The sequence below is a fragment of the Panthera leo genome, chromosome C1 (genome assembly GCF_018350215.1).
Source record: "Panthera leo isolate Ple1 chromosome C1, P.leo_Ple1_pat1.1, whole genome shotgun sequence".
Classification (NCBI taxonomy): domain Eukaryota; kingdom Metazoa; phylum Chordata; class Mammalia; order Carnivora; family Felidae; genus Panthera; species Panthera leo.
In genome coordinates, this window is record NC_056686.1 from 6,856,642 (window position 1) to 6,872,895 (window position 16,254).

Sequence of the window (16,254 nt, forward strand, 5' to 3'; positions counted from 1 at the left end):
AAACAGGCTCCGCCACACTGTTAAGAGCTCAGCAAGTGTTGGATGCCACCGCCACCCCCCCCCCCCAGCACCCTCATGGGGGTAAATCAAATTCAATGTCATTACCAAAATCAATCTAAGATCGAAATAAGCCTCCAGATCTGGCCTCTGCCTTACCCAAAAGACTACCTAAGAAAGTTAGTGAGAAAATAGAACACTATGAAGACTATCACAGAAAAACGCAAACATATCTCTCACAGAATGTTAAACACAAATGTATTTTTTTAAGATTCTATTACTAATAACAATGGCAGCAAACACTGTATGTATGGAGCACTTACTATGTACCAGGCATCGTTTCAAGCTTTTCACATTCATCAATAAATAGGCTAATAATCCCAGCATCCCATGAGGTACGTGACACTGCTATCCTTGTTTTACAGACGATCAAACTGAGACACAGAGACGGTGAGTAATTTGCCCAAGGCCATCCAGCCAGGAGTGGCAAAGGCAGGACTCAAGCCCGGGCCAGCCGGGTCTGTTCCTGATGCATCTGTCCGCTCCGGCCTCATGGGGGCAGTGTCGCGTGCTGCGGCTGGACAGGTACCAGGGCAACCGAGGAGGCACAGCTGCTCACCCTGGGGCAGAGGGACAAGGGCCACGCTCTAGTGGGAGTAGAGACTCCACGCCCGGGTGCACACCCAAGCGCAAGGAAGACCTACGTCCACGCAAAAACTGGCGCGCTAATGCTCAGAGCAGCAAGATTCGTGATGTCCAGAGAGTGGGAACCGTCCTAATGTGCATCGGCTGACGAACGTATAAGTGGGAAATGTGGTCTGTCCTTACGATGGAATACTATTTGGCAATAAAAAGGAACAAAGGCCGGATGCGTGCTATTCCTGAAGCACGGGTGAAACTTCAGACCACCATGCTAAGTGAAAGACACTAGGCACAAAAAAATCCAGAATAGGCAAATCCACAGACACAAACTAGATTAGTGGTTGCCAAGAGGGTGGGGAGGTGGGGAGTAGCTGCCACTAGGTGCAAGGGTTTCTTTTCGGGGTGAGGAAAATGTTCTGGAATTAAACAGTGGTCGGGGTGCCTGGGTGACTTAGTCAGTTAATCATCCAACTTCGGCTCAGATCATGATCTCACGGTTCGTGGGTTCAAGCCCCATGTTGGGCTCTGTGCTGACAGTTCGGAGCCTGGAGCCTGCTTCAGATTCTGTGTCTCCCTCTCTCTCTGCCCCTCCCCTGCTCGAGCTCTGTCTCTCTCTCTCTTTCTCAAAAATAAATAAACATTAAAAAAATTATTTTAAATAGTGGTTGATGGTCTCACACTCCTGTGAATATACTAAACCCCTGGGAACTGTATACTTTAAAAGGGCTGCTTTTTAATATGTGGACTATATTTTTTAAAAAAGAATATAAGAATAACTGCTTCCCCATGAAAATCTCCAGAAGGAAAGAACTGATTTACCTAACTATGGCAAATGCAATCCAATTAGCACTATGACTTGACTCTACCTTGCTTCTCTTTATAGTTTTTTAAAATCTCAATATGTAACTTTTGCACATCAATAAAAAATGGCTGGGAATCCCGTAAAAACATAAAACTTTATAAGTATTATTTCATTCATGATAATACATTAGGTTTTGATAAATGATACAACAGCATTAAATCAAATGAGAAAGAAAAAAATAAATGGCATTTTATTAACAGGACTTTTTCCTTCAAAGTTAGTACTCAAGGTCTATTTCACTTCCTGCTTCCCTTGCAGCATCCTGCGGTGCCTCCCAGGGCCTCCTTGCAGCAAAGAGCCACTTGCCGGGCTCAGAACCCTGCCTCTCACACGCGCTGACAGATAAGGTCACCGCTCTGTGTCCCAGCTTCCTCTCCTGAAAACGAGGATGGCAGTCAGCACCTGCGTTTGCTTTTGTTCTGTTTGTTGACGACGACTTGTGCAAGAGCACAAAGCAAGTCCTCTCTTGCAAGCCAGAACTCACTGTGCAGTTGCTACAGGGGAGAAGGAACAAGGTACCGAAAACAGGTACAGTGATGGTGGGGGTGCCCGACGAACGCGAAGGGTGGCTCCGGGACTGCAGAATCACCGAAGGCAGGGGACATAAGGGAAATCTCAGCTACACTGAATTAGTATTCTAATTTTAATGCTGGCATGAAACAAAGATGCCTTCTTTTCTCAGGTTTTTCACCGGAGAATACAATGTCTGCACTTAAATGTACTGGAACATCCCCAAAATCTGTACAAGTCTAGGGGGTGAGAGTCCAGGGGTGAACATGGTCTGAACGTTTTCGTGTTAAGAGGGTGTCTGAAACTGAGAACAAGGCAAGATCCATCTACTCTGACCCAAAATGTGGGGGGATGTTTGAAGATCCCCATCTTCAAGCGGAGATCAAAGGAGCCCGACCGGACAAACCGTGGGCAGACGGTGACAACTGTGGACGGAGCAAAAGTTCTTTTTAAAAGGGCTATTTTGAAAATTATGATTCTGACTTCAGAGGAACTAAGCTGATCGGCAGTGGAAGGAATCACATGTAAAATTCCTTAAATATAAAAACGTATTGACTTAAGAATAAATCAATAAACAAAACAGGGATGGCAGGAAGCATTCTTACCTCCTAAGCTTGTTGCAGATTAAACAGAAATTTGTAGAGCACTTAGAACAGTGCCTGGAACATCGCAAAGGCTTTATTTATTTATTATTATTATTTTTTATGTTTATTTTTGAGAGAGAGAGACACACACACACACACACACACACACACACACACACACAGAGCACTAGCTGGGGAGGGGCAGAGAGAGAGGGAGACACAGAATCTGAAGCAGCTCCAGGCTCCGAGCTGTCAGCACGGAGCCCGACGCGGGGCTCGAACCCACGAACCGTGAGATCATGACCTGAGCCGAAGTCAGACACTTAACCGACGGAGCCAGCGGGGCGCCCCTGCAAAGGCTTTAGAAAAGTTCCCTGTTATCAGTAACACGGCAGGAGGGTGCTCTGGACACAACGGGTGAACGGCTGGTACTTCACTGCGAGGCCTAAGGGGGTGAATCTAGCACTCCGGGCTGCAATCCTCTCAACATTTATGAAATGTCAGAAGCGGGTAAGTCCACTCAAAAGCATAAGCTAGGGCATCCGATAAGGTTATTCACACAGCACTAAACGTCACACCCCCAAGGAGGCACCGTGCATACTAACTTCGTAGCACACGTGGGTCGCCTGTGTATACGTGTTTACACACAGACACCCCCAAACCCAGGCAGTTCCGGGGAAAGCGATATGCGATGCTAACATGGTCTTAAATCTAGGAGCAGACGAAACCAACCACCTCCGTGGACAAACACTGCGTGTGCTTCCTCGGAGTCCTGTCCGTCTCACTGGGTTTCTCTGGAAAAACCAATAAACAAGTAAAACCAACTGGCCTCAGGTTACGTCCCTGAAAATGGGACACGGCACTCGAACCGAATGAAGAACAAATTCTTTTTAAAAATAGCTCTTCAGAGGGAACCTGGATGCCTCAGTCGGTAGAGCATCCGACTCTTGATCCCAGGGTCGTGAGTTCAAGCCCCATGTTGGGTGTGGAGCCCGGGTGAAAAAAAAAAAAAAAAAAAAAGCTCTTCAGAAATGACCTCACATTCATTTCCCTCAATTTACCACAGAAAAATTAACGTATGAGAGAATGTGCACGAGTTAATTGAATTTTCCTTATCTGTCCGTAGGCAAAGAGAACAAACGCCCTCTTTCATGTGAGAAACCGTGTTCTGCAGAAGTATCAGACAAACACTAGTCTTTAAAAATTAACATCGCAACGTCAGTTTCGATCCTGAGGCAAAGAGAGGGTGAAGTAACACTTTCTTCCACCAGCTAAGGAAGCTACTAAGGTCACTGCGTAAAAGCAAGAGCATTCTGACTTGGAAAGTGCTATTTAATGCTACAAAGCAGACAACCTCCAAAGCAATCCTAGAGATCTCTTATGAACACCCAGGTTACAATCTTACGAGGCGACTCAAATTAAAAATTTACTGCAAGTAAAACCTGAACCAAAAAGATTCTCCTATGAACACGGCTCCAACTTTTCAGCTTAGCCTCTGCCGGTCCCCCCAATCCAAGCAATGCAAGGACAGCCCAGGGCGCAGTTTATCTAGGTCCTTGCCGCTCACGACCCAGCAGCACTAGCGGCCCCAGGTCGGAAAGGCAGATTCTCAGGTCCCCCCCAGACCCACTGTAGCCAAATCCGCATTTTTGTGTGTGTGATGCCAGGAATTACGGGCTTTTAGGAAGTACAGATGACACTCAGTGTTACAGAGATTCAGGCGGACCCGAATCCGCATTTTTAACCCAATCCTCAGGTGCTCTGTGCGCACACTAGTCTGAGGTGCACTGGCCTAGGTGTTCCCGTTTCCGGTCACACCCAGGAATTATACAAGGATGCAATGAACGTTTTGCTTTCCAAGAAGTACAGGCTTTTTTTTCAGCTGCTCCAAGTATTAGAATTAAAAGGAGAAAATGCAGCACGCAGGAGCCACAAACACCTCTTAGCTATCAAGACATTTTCAGGGAGGCTCAGAAACGGTCCGAGTGGGGTGTGTGAGATGCTTCGCATCCAGTCGGGACTTTCGGGGAGAGAAAAGCCACGTTCGTACCTGCGAACCGCAGAGGTGCGTCTTTATCCAGGGCGATCAGCGGAGGGTCGAGGAGCACCGCGTTGTCGTTTTCTGTGACGATGCCGTGATAGGTGGGCTCGAGCCACGGCTTGTGCTTGTTAACTGGGTTTAGAAAGAGAAGAAGAAGAAAGGAAATAGACCAGGTCAGAATTATTACTTTAAACTCAAATGCTTTTAAAGACATAGGTCTATTACTAAAATAATTAAACCTCTCACTAGCCTGGAAGGCAACACTTGTATCTGTTGTTGCAAAGTTTCGTATCAAGACGCTGAAGGGGTCAAACTGTGAATTCCAGAGTCAGTGAGGTAGAAACTGAAGCAACCAGAAGTAAGAAAGAAATTGCTCTAGGGGCGCCTGGGTGGCTCGGTCGGTTGAGCGTCTGACTTCGGCTCAGGTCATGATCTCACGGTCCGTGAGTTCGAGCCCCACGTCGGGCTCTGTGCTGACCGCTCAGAGCCTGGTGCTGCTTCGGATTCTGTGTCTCCCTCTCTCTCTGCCCCTCCCCTGTTCATGCTCTGTCTCTCTCTGTCTCAAAAATAAATAAACGTTAAAAAAAAAAAAAAAAAAGAAAGAAAGAAATTGCTCTAGGGGCGCCTGGGAGGCTCAGTCGGTTGAGCGTCCGACTTCAGCTATGGTCATGATCTCATGGTTCGTGGTTCGAGCCCCGCGTCGGGCTCTGTGCTGACAGCTCCGAGCCTGGAGCCTGTTTGGGATTCTGTGTCGCCCTCTCTCTCTGCCCCTCCCCCACTCATGCTCTGTGTGTGTGTGTCTCTCTCTCTCTGTCAAAATAAACTTTAAAAAAACAAAATAAATTGCTCTAGAAATAAAAAGAAAAAAGACTGATAACTATTACACACAATCTACTTCTGTTATCAGCCTGTCACAGGAAAGTTACAAAGAAAGATATACTATCATTTCTTTATAGCAATAGTAATATAAGATTATTTATTTAAAATTAACATTACAGGGGCGCCTGTGTGGCTCGGTTGGTTAAGCGTCCCACTTCGGCTCAGGTCACGATCTCGCGGTCCGTGAGTTTGAGCCCCGCGTCGGGCTCTGGGCTGACGGCTCAGAGCCTGGAGCCTGTTTCAGATTCTGTGTCTCCCTCTCTCTCTGCCCCTCCCCTGTTCATTCTCTGTCTCTCTCTGTCTCAAAAATAAATAACTATTAAAAAAAATTTTTTTTAATTAAAAAAATAAATAAATAAAATTAACATTACAAACAAAAACATAAAAGACAAGATTTATGAAAATAAAATTACAGAGCATAAATAAAACTAAATGCAAAACCTCTGAAAAACTTGACTGGAAACAGTGTTTACAAATATGTCACTTTTTTTTTAATGTTTTAATTTTTGAGAGAGACAGAGTGTGAGTGGGGGAGGGGCACAGAGAGAGGGAGACACAGAACTGGAAGCAGGTTCCAGGCTCTGAGCTGTCAGCACAGAGCCCGACGTGGGGTTCGAACTCAGGGACCGTGGGATCGTGACCCGAGCTGAAGTCGGACGCTTAACCGACTGAGCCACCCAGGCGCCCCCAACAAGTAAGCCACTTTGAGGTCAGGCTGACTTGGGCTCAGAGTCCAGCTCCCCTCTGTGATTCGCTGCATGACCTTGAGCACCAGACTGACCTCGTACTGCCAATTTCCTCATCTGTGCACCAGGGACATCCTCACAATCCACAAAGCCGGGCACATCACCGGAGAAGTGACGTCTTTGCTCCTCGGTTGGGCACTAGAGCGGCTACTTTCGTTCTAAGGGTAACAACTGCCATCCTGGCCGTCAGCTCCCCGGACGAAATCGGAGTGGAATTCCCATCCATCTGTTCTGCCTGGGGCGGGGCTCCCAGGGGGCCTGCGTGAGACCTTCTCCCTGGGGGCCCTGGTCCCTCTCTGAATCCCTGTTTCCCCCCGCACGTTCTGGGCATTTCTTTTTACTTCCCCCTCACGCGCGCCCACATTATACCCTCAGTGAATGGATTCACCATGGAGCGCCCCAACTCAGCCCATGTAAGTACGAGGAATGCTAGGACACTTTACTCCCAAGTAGGCGGTGCCTGTGTGTTCAGTGAACCACCCCTACGGAGTTCTTTTCCTCCGTGTAAGTCCATCTTCAGAGGGACCTGAAACCAAAACTCGACGTTTAACCGCGATGTGATAGTACTTCTTGGCTGTCGTGTGATGGCCATTGCGTGACGTCAGGAGACTGGGGCGATCGGAAGCACCTGGGCTTCCCCTGCCTTCACTCTGACGTGGAGTTTTCGGGGAGCGGTCACGTGTCCCATCCCGAACAAGCAGGCGGAGAAGGAGAAAGAAGCTACCTCCCATCGCGCTCATTAAGGATGCGTTTACCAGACGTTTACACACGCCGTATCCAAACCAGGCGCAAACCCCGTGTCTTCGCTTTCAAAGGAATCCAGACCCGTGGCAGTTGCCGTTTAATGGGTACAGAGTCTGTTTTGTGACCTGAAAACAGTTCGGGGAACTGGCCGCACAACAGGAGGAATGACACTTAACGCTACTAGGCAGACACTTAGAAATGGTTACGATGGGAGGTTTTACGTGTGTGGCTATCAGTCTTCAAAAATACACACCCAAGGGGCGCCTGCGGGGCTCAGTCAGTCAGGCATCCGGCTCTTGATTTCAGCTCACGTCAGGATCTCAACAGTTCGTGAGTTCAAGTCCCGCATCTGGCTCTACACTGACAGCACTGAGCCTGCTTGGGATTCTCGCTCGCGCTCGCTCTCTCTCTCTCTCTCTCTCTCTCTCCTCTCCCTCCCATGCTCATGTGTGGCCACTCTCTCTCTCTCAAAAATAAACTGAAAACACACACACACACACACACATACAAAATCAGTGTAGACAGAGCCATTTCTCATCATCTCTGCTGCTCGCCTGGATATTTACAGAATCCAAGTGACCAGCCTCACCCTTACCCTCCTGCACCTGCTCTGCACATGGCAGCCAGAGGGACGCTTCTAAACCGGCGGCTGGTTCTCCACCTCTGCTCCCAGAGCCCACTGACACCAAATGTTACTGAGGACCCTAAGCAGCTTTTGTTTACGTGGGATCTATCCTCTCGATCCCTATCGGCATTTACTCCACTGGAAATTAAAATCAAGAAAAAGTTGATTACTGGGGCGTCTGGGTGGCTGAGTCAGTTAAGCGTCCGACTTCGGCTCAGGTCGCAATCCCAGAGCTTGTTGGTTCGAGCCCCGTATCAGGCTCTGTGCTGACAGTGCAGGGCCTACTTGGGGTTCTCGCTCTCTCTGCCCCTCCCCCACTCGCACTTTCTCAAAAATAAGCTTTCAAAAAGAGAAAAATTTTATCGATTCATTTTTAAAAACAAACCTATTATATGTTAACATAAATAACATTTTTATGAAAACAACTATTTTTGAAAACAGAGTTAAAAGAGTGGTAACATTTTATAGTTTTGCAAATCTTTCTACCATCTGGCTTCACAGAAGACGGCTGGGTCCTCACTTCTACCGCGACCCGTATGCCACGCTGTCACATGTCACCCAGCCCCTAGAGAGCACCCACCGTGCAAGTGGGAGAGAAGGAGGAAGAAGGGAGGGAACATCGTGATGTTATTAAAACCACTCTGACCTCCAGGGGCGCCTGGGTGGCTCAGTCGGTTAAGCGTCCGACTTCGGCTTAGGTCATGATCTCACAGTCTGTGAGTTCAAGCCCCGCGTCGGGCTCGGTGCTGACAGCTCAGAGCCTGGAGCCTGTTTCGGATTCTGTGTCTCTCTCTCCCTCTCTGACCCTCCCCTGCTCTGTCTCTGTCTCAAAAATAAATAAACGTCAAAAATAAATAAATAAATAAATAAATAACCGCTCTGACCTCTGGAGTCCCCTGGCAGGGTCTCAGGGGACTCATCCCCTCAGGTCTCTGTTAAACGTTCCCTCCTCCAGCACTCTGCCCCCCACTTGCTCTCCTCCTTTTCTTCTGCTACTCATCGCCACACTGCTGGACAGAGGGCAGGGCGGGGGGTGCAGCCTGGGACGCTGGGGCAGGTTACCTGGCTTCCCCCACGGGTCTCAGTTTCCTCATCTGTACTAGTGGGTACAGCACTGGTACCCACCTGATAGGCTGCTGTGTGATCAAACCAGTCACATGCGAAATGCTCAGGACAGAGCCTGGCACCCGGTAAAATGCCACTGAGGTGTTGCTGTTACTTCTCCTAAACACGTATGTGAACAAAACCACGGATTCCGGGAGAGGGAGACCCCTTGTTCCCTGTTAACCCCCAGCACCCAGCACCGCGCCTTTACTTGGGAACTATTTGGTAAATGGATGCGTATATAAACAATTTCACGTACAGTACAAATCAACCCAGTGTTTGGTTTGTAAATTCTTAGAGAAGATGGTTTTGGTGCCGAGAACAGAAAACCAGGCATGGCTTGGCGTTTTAACACTGGGAAGGTGCTTTTCGTGTTTTGTTTCTGGCAGGTGGGTGTTCCAATTCCAGGAGGCTAGAGAATCTGGAAGAACGGAACACGCTGAAATACTGCGGCATCTGTCTGCAGAGGTAGGCTGGGATTCGGTTACGGGGAGACTGACAGGAGATCAAACCCAGATCATGAAGACCCAACATTTAAAGGGCCTCCGGAAAGGATCTCCTCCGCTCACAAAAGCTGCTGCCGGGACAGGAGATTTGGCAAAGAAGAGAATTAGACGGGTAGGCTGCACCTGCCCTTCTTCGGAAATACCCTCTGGGACAGTGGCGAGTACCTGGGGGCGTGCCTGGCACGGGCCCCAGTTTGCTGCGGCCTCTGGTCTGAGAGGGTCCCACTGGGCACACGAAATAACCTTGCTCTGCCGTCAGGCTGAGTGTTTACCCTGTGGCTGAGACGCCCGTCCTCCCCAGGTGCCCTGTTAACCTGTCCCGGGACACAGGCGGACGGGTGCCTGGAGTCCCAGGTCTAATACCGAGAAACAGCGGGTCTTGAAGGAAGCGGAGCAAAGCCTCCACTGTTTGTCACTGATCTCATTTTAAAACACAGAAGATGTGAGTTCAGCTTACTATTGACAACGGACCTTTCACAGCGGTATTTGACTCCCACCTGTTTTCATATTAAGGTGGTATTAATGAAGTTACAAGCACAGCGAATAAAGCTGCAGACTATTCCAACGGGTGAGTCCATGAAAGTGCTGACACTCAAGCCGAGTGAGCGTGTTCAGTCCAGAAGGAATGTGGAAATGCCAGGTGGAGCAAACCGCATAAAACCGGCGATGGTCAGAAGAACGACGCATGTACTTCTGCCCTGGCGGAAAGGCCCGCGGCTGAAAATGGCTGACGGTTCGAGGCAAAAAGAATTGTACAGCTACGGTCCCAGGATCCTCATTTTGTAATCCGCAATTTATAAACTGCTCCTTTCAGCTGGCTGCAGAATGAAGAGATTCGGCCGGTTCCAAGGACTGAACTTTTAAATATTTAATAAATGGTATTTTTAATATTTCATCACATTCAATTGGCCTTATCAAATATTTATAGAAACAAGTGAGTGATATTTCTGCAATCTTCCCCAAAAAATCACAGATAAAGGAACACGTCACCCATGTTGACAGCCTTTACCTGATTCACTTTACCACATTCTAGATCATTAAAAAGCCCACTAAATTTTGAGTGGCACAGTCTTAACGGAAGTCCTGGAACAGTAAGGCTGGCAGCCGACCTTCCGTACGTAGGTCACATCTGGGGGACACGCCTATGGTTTGGGGACACGGCTGGTTTTTGAGGCTGTGGCAGATCTTAATCACCAGAACTTGCCACCGATTTAAAAAAGCAAGATGAAAACAATACGACGGCCAACTCCAGGGCTAAGTTTAAATATAAAACGTACGCCTCCCTAGGACAGCCCAGCTCTGTGGGCCAAGGAGGGCTGACCCCTTGTCCAGGGCACACCAGTCACCCACCCCGGTGAGGTGGTTCCCAAGCCTGCGTGCTGTGGCCCTGACACCCACCCAGCACCAAACAGCTCCCTTCTGATTGCTTTCTTCATCTATAAAGAGAATTACACTGCTTTCAAAAAGATCACTTGATGTGTGCCCCTTCTCATTCTAGAAACCTGGGCTGGTCGTACTAGGCCAATAAGGACATAATAAATAACAGCTGAATGTCCTAAGAGATTGCCAGCACGTCATCAGCAAATCCTAGACGATGCTATGTTTTGTTTGCAGATTCAATTTTTAAGCTTGGGCCATCAAAAGAATCTGCAATTAAGGAATGCTGCCACTAGGTGGCGTCTGGTCCTTGGGATTACAGGCTGCAAACCACCAGACCTGGATGAAAAAAATCCAGCCCTTTCCTCCCCGAAGGAGCGGGCCCTTTGTTAAAGATGGTCTGCACAGAAAAGTGGCCTAAACTATGTAAGTATAAAATCTCCAGCTGATTCTTCTTTTCCTGAAAGACATTCAGAATAAGCAAAATATTCATAGAGTTCCAAAATCAAAATACAAAAAGGCACAGGTTCTCGCAGACTCTCCGAAGCCCTGCCCTCAGTCATAAATTCTCATTTAAATCAGACTATCCCTGGTCTTTCGAACCAGCCTAGTGTCAAAGGTCCTTTCAGCTTCACAGCCCACTGACTTTGAGTTTGTTCCAAGAAATCTTTCCTGAATGTCTACTATATGTAAGCACACTGTTTACGCACGCTTGGGCGCTGGGCTCTGGGGAATCAAGTCCCAGTCTCTCGGAGAACACAAACAAACATATCAATGACCATCTACATTCCAAAATGGTGTGGCTATAATTAAAGGGTTATACAATGTGGTAAAAACAAAAACAAAGCTATAAAAGGGGACTCACTCAGTCTTGGGAACTTTATGAGTCAGCAGAGACCAATGTGGCCAAGTAGCCACCATCTCAAATGTGGCCATGCCCTGTGCCAGAGGGCAAGGGTGGGCACGTGGGAGGGTCTTCTTGTGGGACCTAACCTTCCACGAAGAGGGGAGACATGGCTCCTAACTCACTGAAACAGAACTAGTCACCTGGCCCCACCCGAACCCTCCAGGGTGGAGGGTGGCCACCCCACCACGTGTCTGGAAAGGGGCTGGAAATGCTAGATCGGCTCTAGGATCCATCGGAGAACAAGCAGAGACCTCCCAAGGACATCTTTGAAGAGATCATCGAGGGCTCTTGGATGGGAGGGAGTATTGTGAGCAGTGTGCATGTATCAGGTACAAAGGAAGCAGGCACAGGGCACATCCTGGAACTCGCAAGACTGGTAAATGCACGGCTCTGAGACTGGAAGGAGGTGCAGCTGGAGAGGGGCCTGAGTTGCCATTTACGGTGAGCATCTCCCTTCAGTGCTACACCGAGGAGCGCTCTCGATTCCCTAGGCGCCAAGAGGCTGCTAGAAGTTGTAAACGGTGCAGTCTGGTCGAAAAGGCAGGAACCTTGGGACCGGACAGAACTTAGTAAATTAATGAACTCTGTTTCTGACCCACTCTGTAACTAGGTACAGATGAGTTCACCACCCCCTGCCTATTTCCGCATCGTCAAATCCGGAATGGGGACAACCTTCCACAACCTGGCTTTGAGGATTAGAAACAACATCAGCGAAGGGCCCACGCTGTGCCTCCCACACAGACGCTCAACAAATATTTATCGATAGATTAATTATAAGCAAGAGCTGTCAGCGCAGAGCCCGACGCGAGGCTCGATCCCACCAACAGTGAGACCGTGACCTGAGCCAAAATCGAGAGGTGGCCGCCTAAGCGACTGAGCCACCCGGGCGCCCTGAAGAGGAAACTTTTTATTTAACCAAAGGAACACTGCATGGAATTTATGAACAGTCGCTCCCCTTTTCGGCTGACGGTGTTCCTAGTGATGCTTTTGGCTAATACCGCATCAGTTTTTCTCTGACTTTGTAAAATACATTTTGTAATCACTCTTAACTTTTTTTCTAAAATGAGACACTTCCGCCGGAGCATCTCTAGACAAAATCAGTAAGTGCAGGTTTAAGGGCTTCCTCACAATTCCAAATAAATTTAATAATAAGGTGTTTGGAAAATCTCTGTATATTAGATACCATTTAGCTCAGGGATTCCCAACCTCAGCGGGACTGCCGCTCTGCACCAGAAGATTCTTTGCTGTGGGGCCGTCCTGAGCGTTGTGAGACGTTCAGCCGCATCCCTGGCCTCCGTCCACTAGGTGCCAGTAGCACCCTCCCCAGTGGTGACAACCCAAAAAAGTCTCCAGACATCACCAGGTGTCCCCTGGGGGCAAACGTCCTCCCGGGAACCCTGGAGAACCACTGACATCTCCGTTTCCTTAAGGAAAACCATGGATTTCCACTTTAAAACCATTTGCAGACTTCAAAATAGCCAACTTTATAATTTATGTGCATTACATTACGGTGAAGCTCATTTTTAAAATAAAACCACGTTTCTGCGTGAAATGAAGCCTGAAATTAACCAAACAAGCCTTGAATCTCGGGCGCGGTCTGTTCACCCGTCACGTGACAAGCATCCCGCGCACTGTGCACTGACACCCGCAGCGCGCGCGGGGAGCACGGTCATCTTACAGCAGGTGGGGATGGTGACCTGCCAGGAGACACCGGCCGGTCCCTCAAGTCTGCCCCGGGTGAGGGCGGGCGCTGCGGGTCTGCGCTGGGCGCGGGCTCCCCATCAGCCACACTGGAAGACCAAAGGGCTCCCCGTGGTTCCACGTGGCCAGGAACACGGCCCGCGGGAGATGCCACGAGGTAAGACAGAGAGGAAGCGGGAGCGGAATGGGAGGAGCCTTGATGTGGTTTCCCAAGTTCAGATCTCACAGGATGCGCAAAGCGGGGAGGCACCGGAGGAGGCAGCGGGGAGAGACCTGACGCCGCCCCTGAGGAAGGCCGTCTGCCTCAGAGTGGAAGTGACAGGAGGGGCAAGCGTGGAATCACGGAGTCAGACGTCAGCTACAGGGGCAAGACGAGAAACGGTAAGGGGCCGAACCAAGGCTGTGGTTCAGTGTCTAGACATCTGCGACACATGATGAGGGGGCGGCTGGTCCCATCTGGGGATGAAAGGTTAAGAGGGACAACAGGACTGGGGAGAATCCAGGGAAAGGGCTTCTTTTTCCTTTCTTTTATCCAGCGGTCCATCCGTCCGTCCTTCCTTCGTTCCTTCCGTCCATCCACCCACCCACCTGCCCGCCCATCCATCCGTCTATCTGTCCACCCACTCATCCATCCCTTCACCCACCCATCTTTACCAAGCCCCAAGTTGTCTCCTAAGTGCTGAGGAGACGATGGTGAATTAATGGGTCCCTGCCCTTATAGCTTAGGTTATGGTTAATTAAAGTAGTAATTTTAACCACATTCTGGAAAAGAATTCTTAGGGAGCAAAATCACACTTTCTATAAAACCAACTTTTCAAGGATTAAAGGGGACTTCTAATCATTCTTTCAAAATCCAAACAAAAATTTGTTAATTGTGGAGTAAAATACAACATAAAACTTACCATCTTAACAATTTTTATTTTTTAATGTTTATTTATTTTTGAGAGAGAGAGAGAGAGAGAGGGAGGGAGGAAGGGGCAGAGAGAGAAGGGGCAGAGAGAGGGAGACGGAGAATCCCAAGCAGGCTCCCTACTGTCAGCACAGAGCCTGATGCGGGGCTCAAACCCACGAATCATGAGATCACGATCTGAGCCAAAACCAAGAGTCAGACGCTTAACCAACTGAACCACCCAGGTGTCCCCATCGCCTTAACCATTTTTAGGTGCGCCGTTCAATGGCACAAGGTACGTTCACACCGTCGTGTAGCCATTACCACCTTCCATCTTCAGAACTCTTTTCCCGCAAAACTGAAACTCTGTCCCCATTAAACAATAATTCTCCATTCCCCTTTCCCACAGCCCCTGGCCATCATTCTCCTTTCTGTCTCCATGAATTTGACTCTGCTAGGTGTCTCAAATAAGTAGGTATTTGTTTTATGACTGATTTCTTTCAGTTAGTGTAATATCCTCAAGGTTCATTCATATTAGAGCACGTGTCAGAATCTCCTTTGCAAGAGGCTGAATCATTCCACTGTGTGGAAAGGCCACACTTTGTCTATCCTCATCCATCAACGGACACTTGGCTTACTGCTCCCTTTGGCTACCGTGAGAAATGCTGTCACGAATAGGACAGGTCTTCTTAAGACCCTCCTTTCAATACTTTTGGGTACGTACCCACAAGTGGAACTGCTGGACCATACAGTACTTCTATTCTTAATTTTTTGAAGAGCGGCCGTACTATTTTCCATAGCGGCCACACCATTTTACATCCCCACCGTCAGCGCACAAGGGTTCCAATTTCTCTACATCCTCACCAACACCTATTATTTTCTGGTTTTTGATAGTAGCCATTATATGGGCGTAAAACCAAACAAGTTTTATGTCAAGTAATTTTATCTTTGTATATTACCTAATATACAGAAGTAGACAGAACAGAGTAACGAACCCAGTGTGCCCATGACTCACCCACTACAATTATCAACACAGGGCCAATCTCGTTTGATTTATACACCATGCCCACCACCAATTTCAAATAGTTTGAAACAAATCCCAAACTTCCTATCACTTCACCCCTCAATATTTCAACATACATTTCTAAAAGATAATGACTCTTTTTAAAACCATAAAGGCATTATTATCTTAAAAGTTCACAAAATAACATCAAATTTAATAGTATCAAATATCCAGTCAGGATTCATACTTATCTGATTATTTTGCTAGAGCAAGTGATTTAACTCAATACATTTCTCTGCAACATTTCATCGTAAAGTCTACTTGCTATGAAAGAAAAAACTTTAAATAATAATGCGTTCATGGTTTCCACAACTTTCCCAACTTTTTTCACCATTAAGTATGTCTACTAATTAGGGTTTTTTTTTTAATCACGAACGCGTATTAGATTTTGTCAAATGTTATTTCTGCTTTAATCGACATGATCAGGTGATTTTTCTTCTTTAACCTGTCGATATGGCAAATTACTGATTTTTTAAACACCGGAACAGCCTTGTGTTCTTGCAACAGATCCCAGTGCAAGAACACCATTGTCTTGGTGTGTAATTCTTTTCATACACTGTTGGACTTGCTCTGCTAATGTTTTACTGAGGATTTTTTTTTTCTAACAGCTTTCTTGAGACTGTCATTTTTAAACGTCTTTCAGTAATATGTTTCAATTCATTTCTGTGTTGACCTGAAAATTCTACTAGCTTGAGGAGCCCTTGGCTGTCTTGGTCAGTGGGGCGTGTGACTCTTGATCTAAGGGGTTCTAAGTTCAATCCCCAGGTTGGGTGTAAAGATTTCATAAAATTCTTAAAAAAAAACAAAAACAAAAACCTACTGGCTTGAATATATCCAGTTTTGTATGTTCAACACCAAATACAACATGTATTCATGGATCATCAACTATGTTCCAGGCACTCTGTTTGCTCAATCTTGCTTACCAATAAGGCTAATTGTCTAAAAAAGATCCAGCTACACAATTAGGTAAGAGACAGCAACAGTCAAGATGCTATTTTTGAGAAATCAGAGTGTGATGACTTCAAATGTGCTTTTAAAAATCAGGATACAAAGAAAAGCCAAGCGGAATGAATGTTT

The 16,254-nt window shown here is 47.5% G+C and overlaps 1 protein-coding gene across 4 annotated transcripts in view; it reads right to left on the reverse strand.

Moving 5' to 3' along the window:
- CLSTN1 (calsyntenin 1) overlaps positions 1–16,254 on the reverse strand; it is an 88,786-nt gene that overhangs the window by 38,297 nt on the left and 34,235 nt on the right. For all 4 annotated transcript variants that reach the window (XM_042952332.1, XM_042952330.1, XM_042952331.1 and 1 more), the window contains exon 2: positions 4,646–4,768. In XM_042952332.1, coding sequence (XP_042808266.1) covers positions 4,646–4,768 — 123 coding nt within the window. The remainder of the gene's footprint in view (positions 1–4,645; positions 4,769–16,254) is intronic.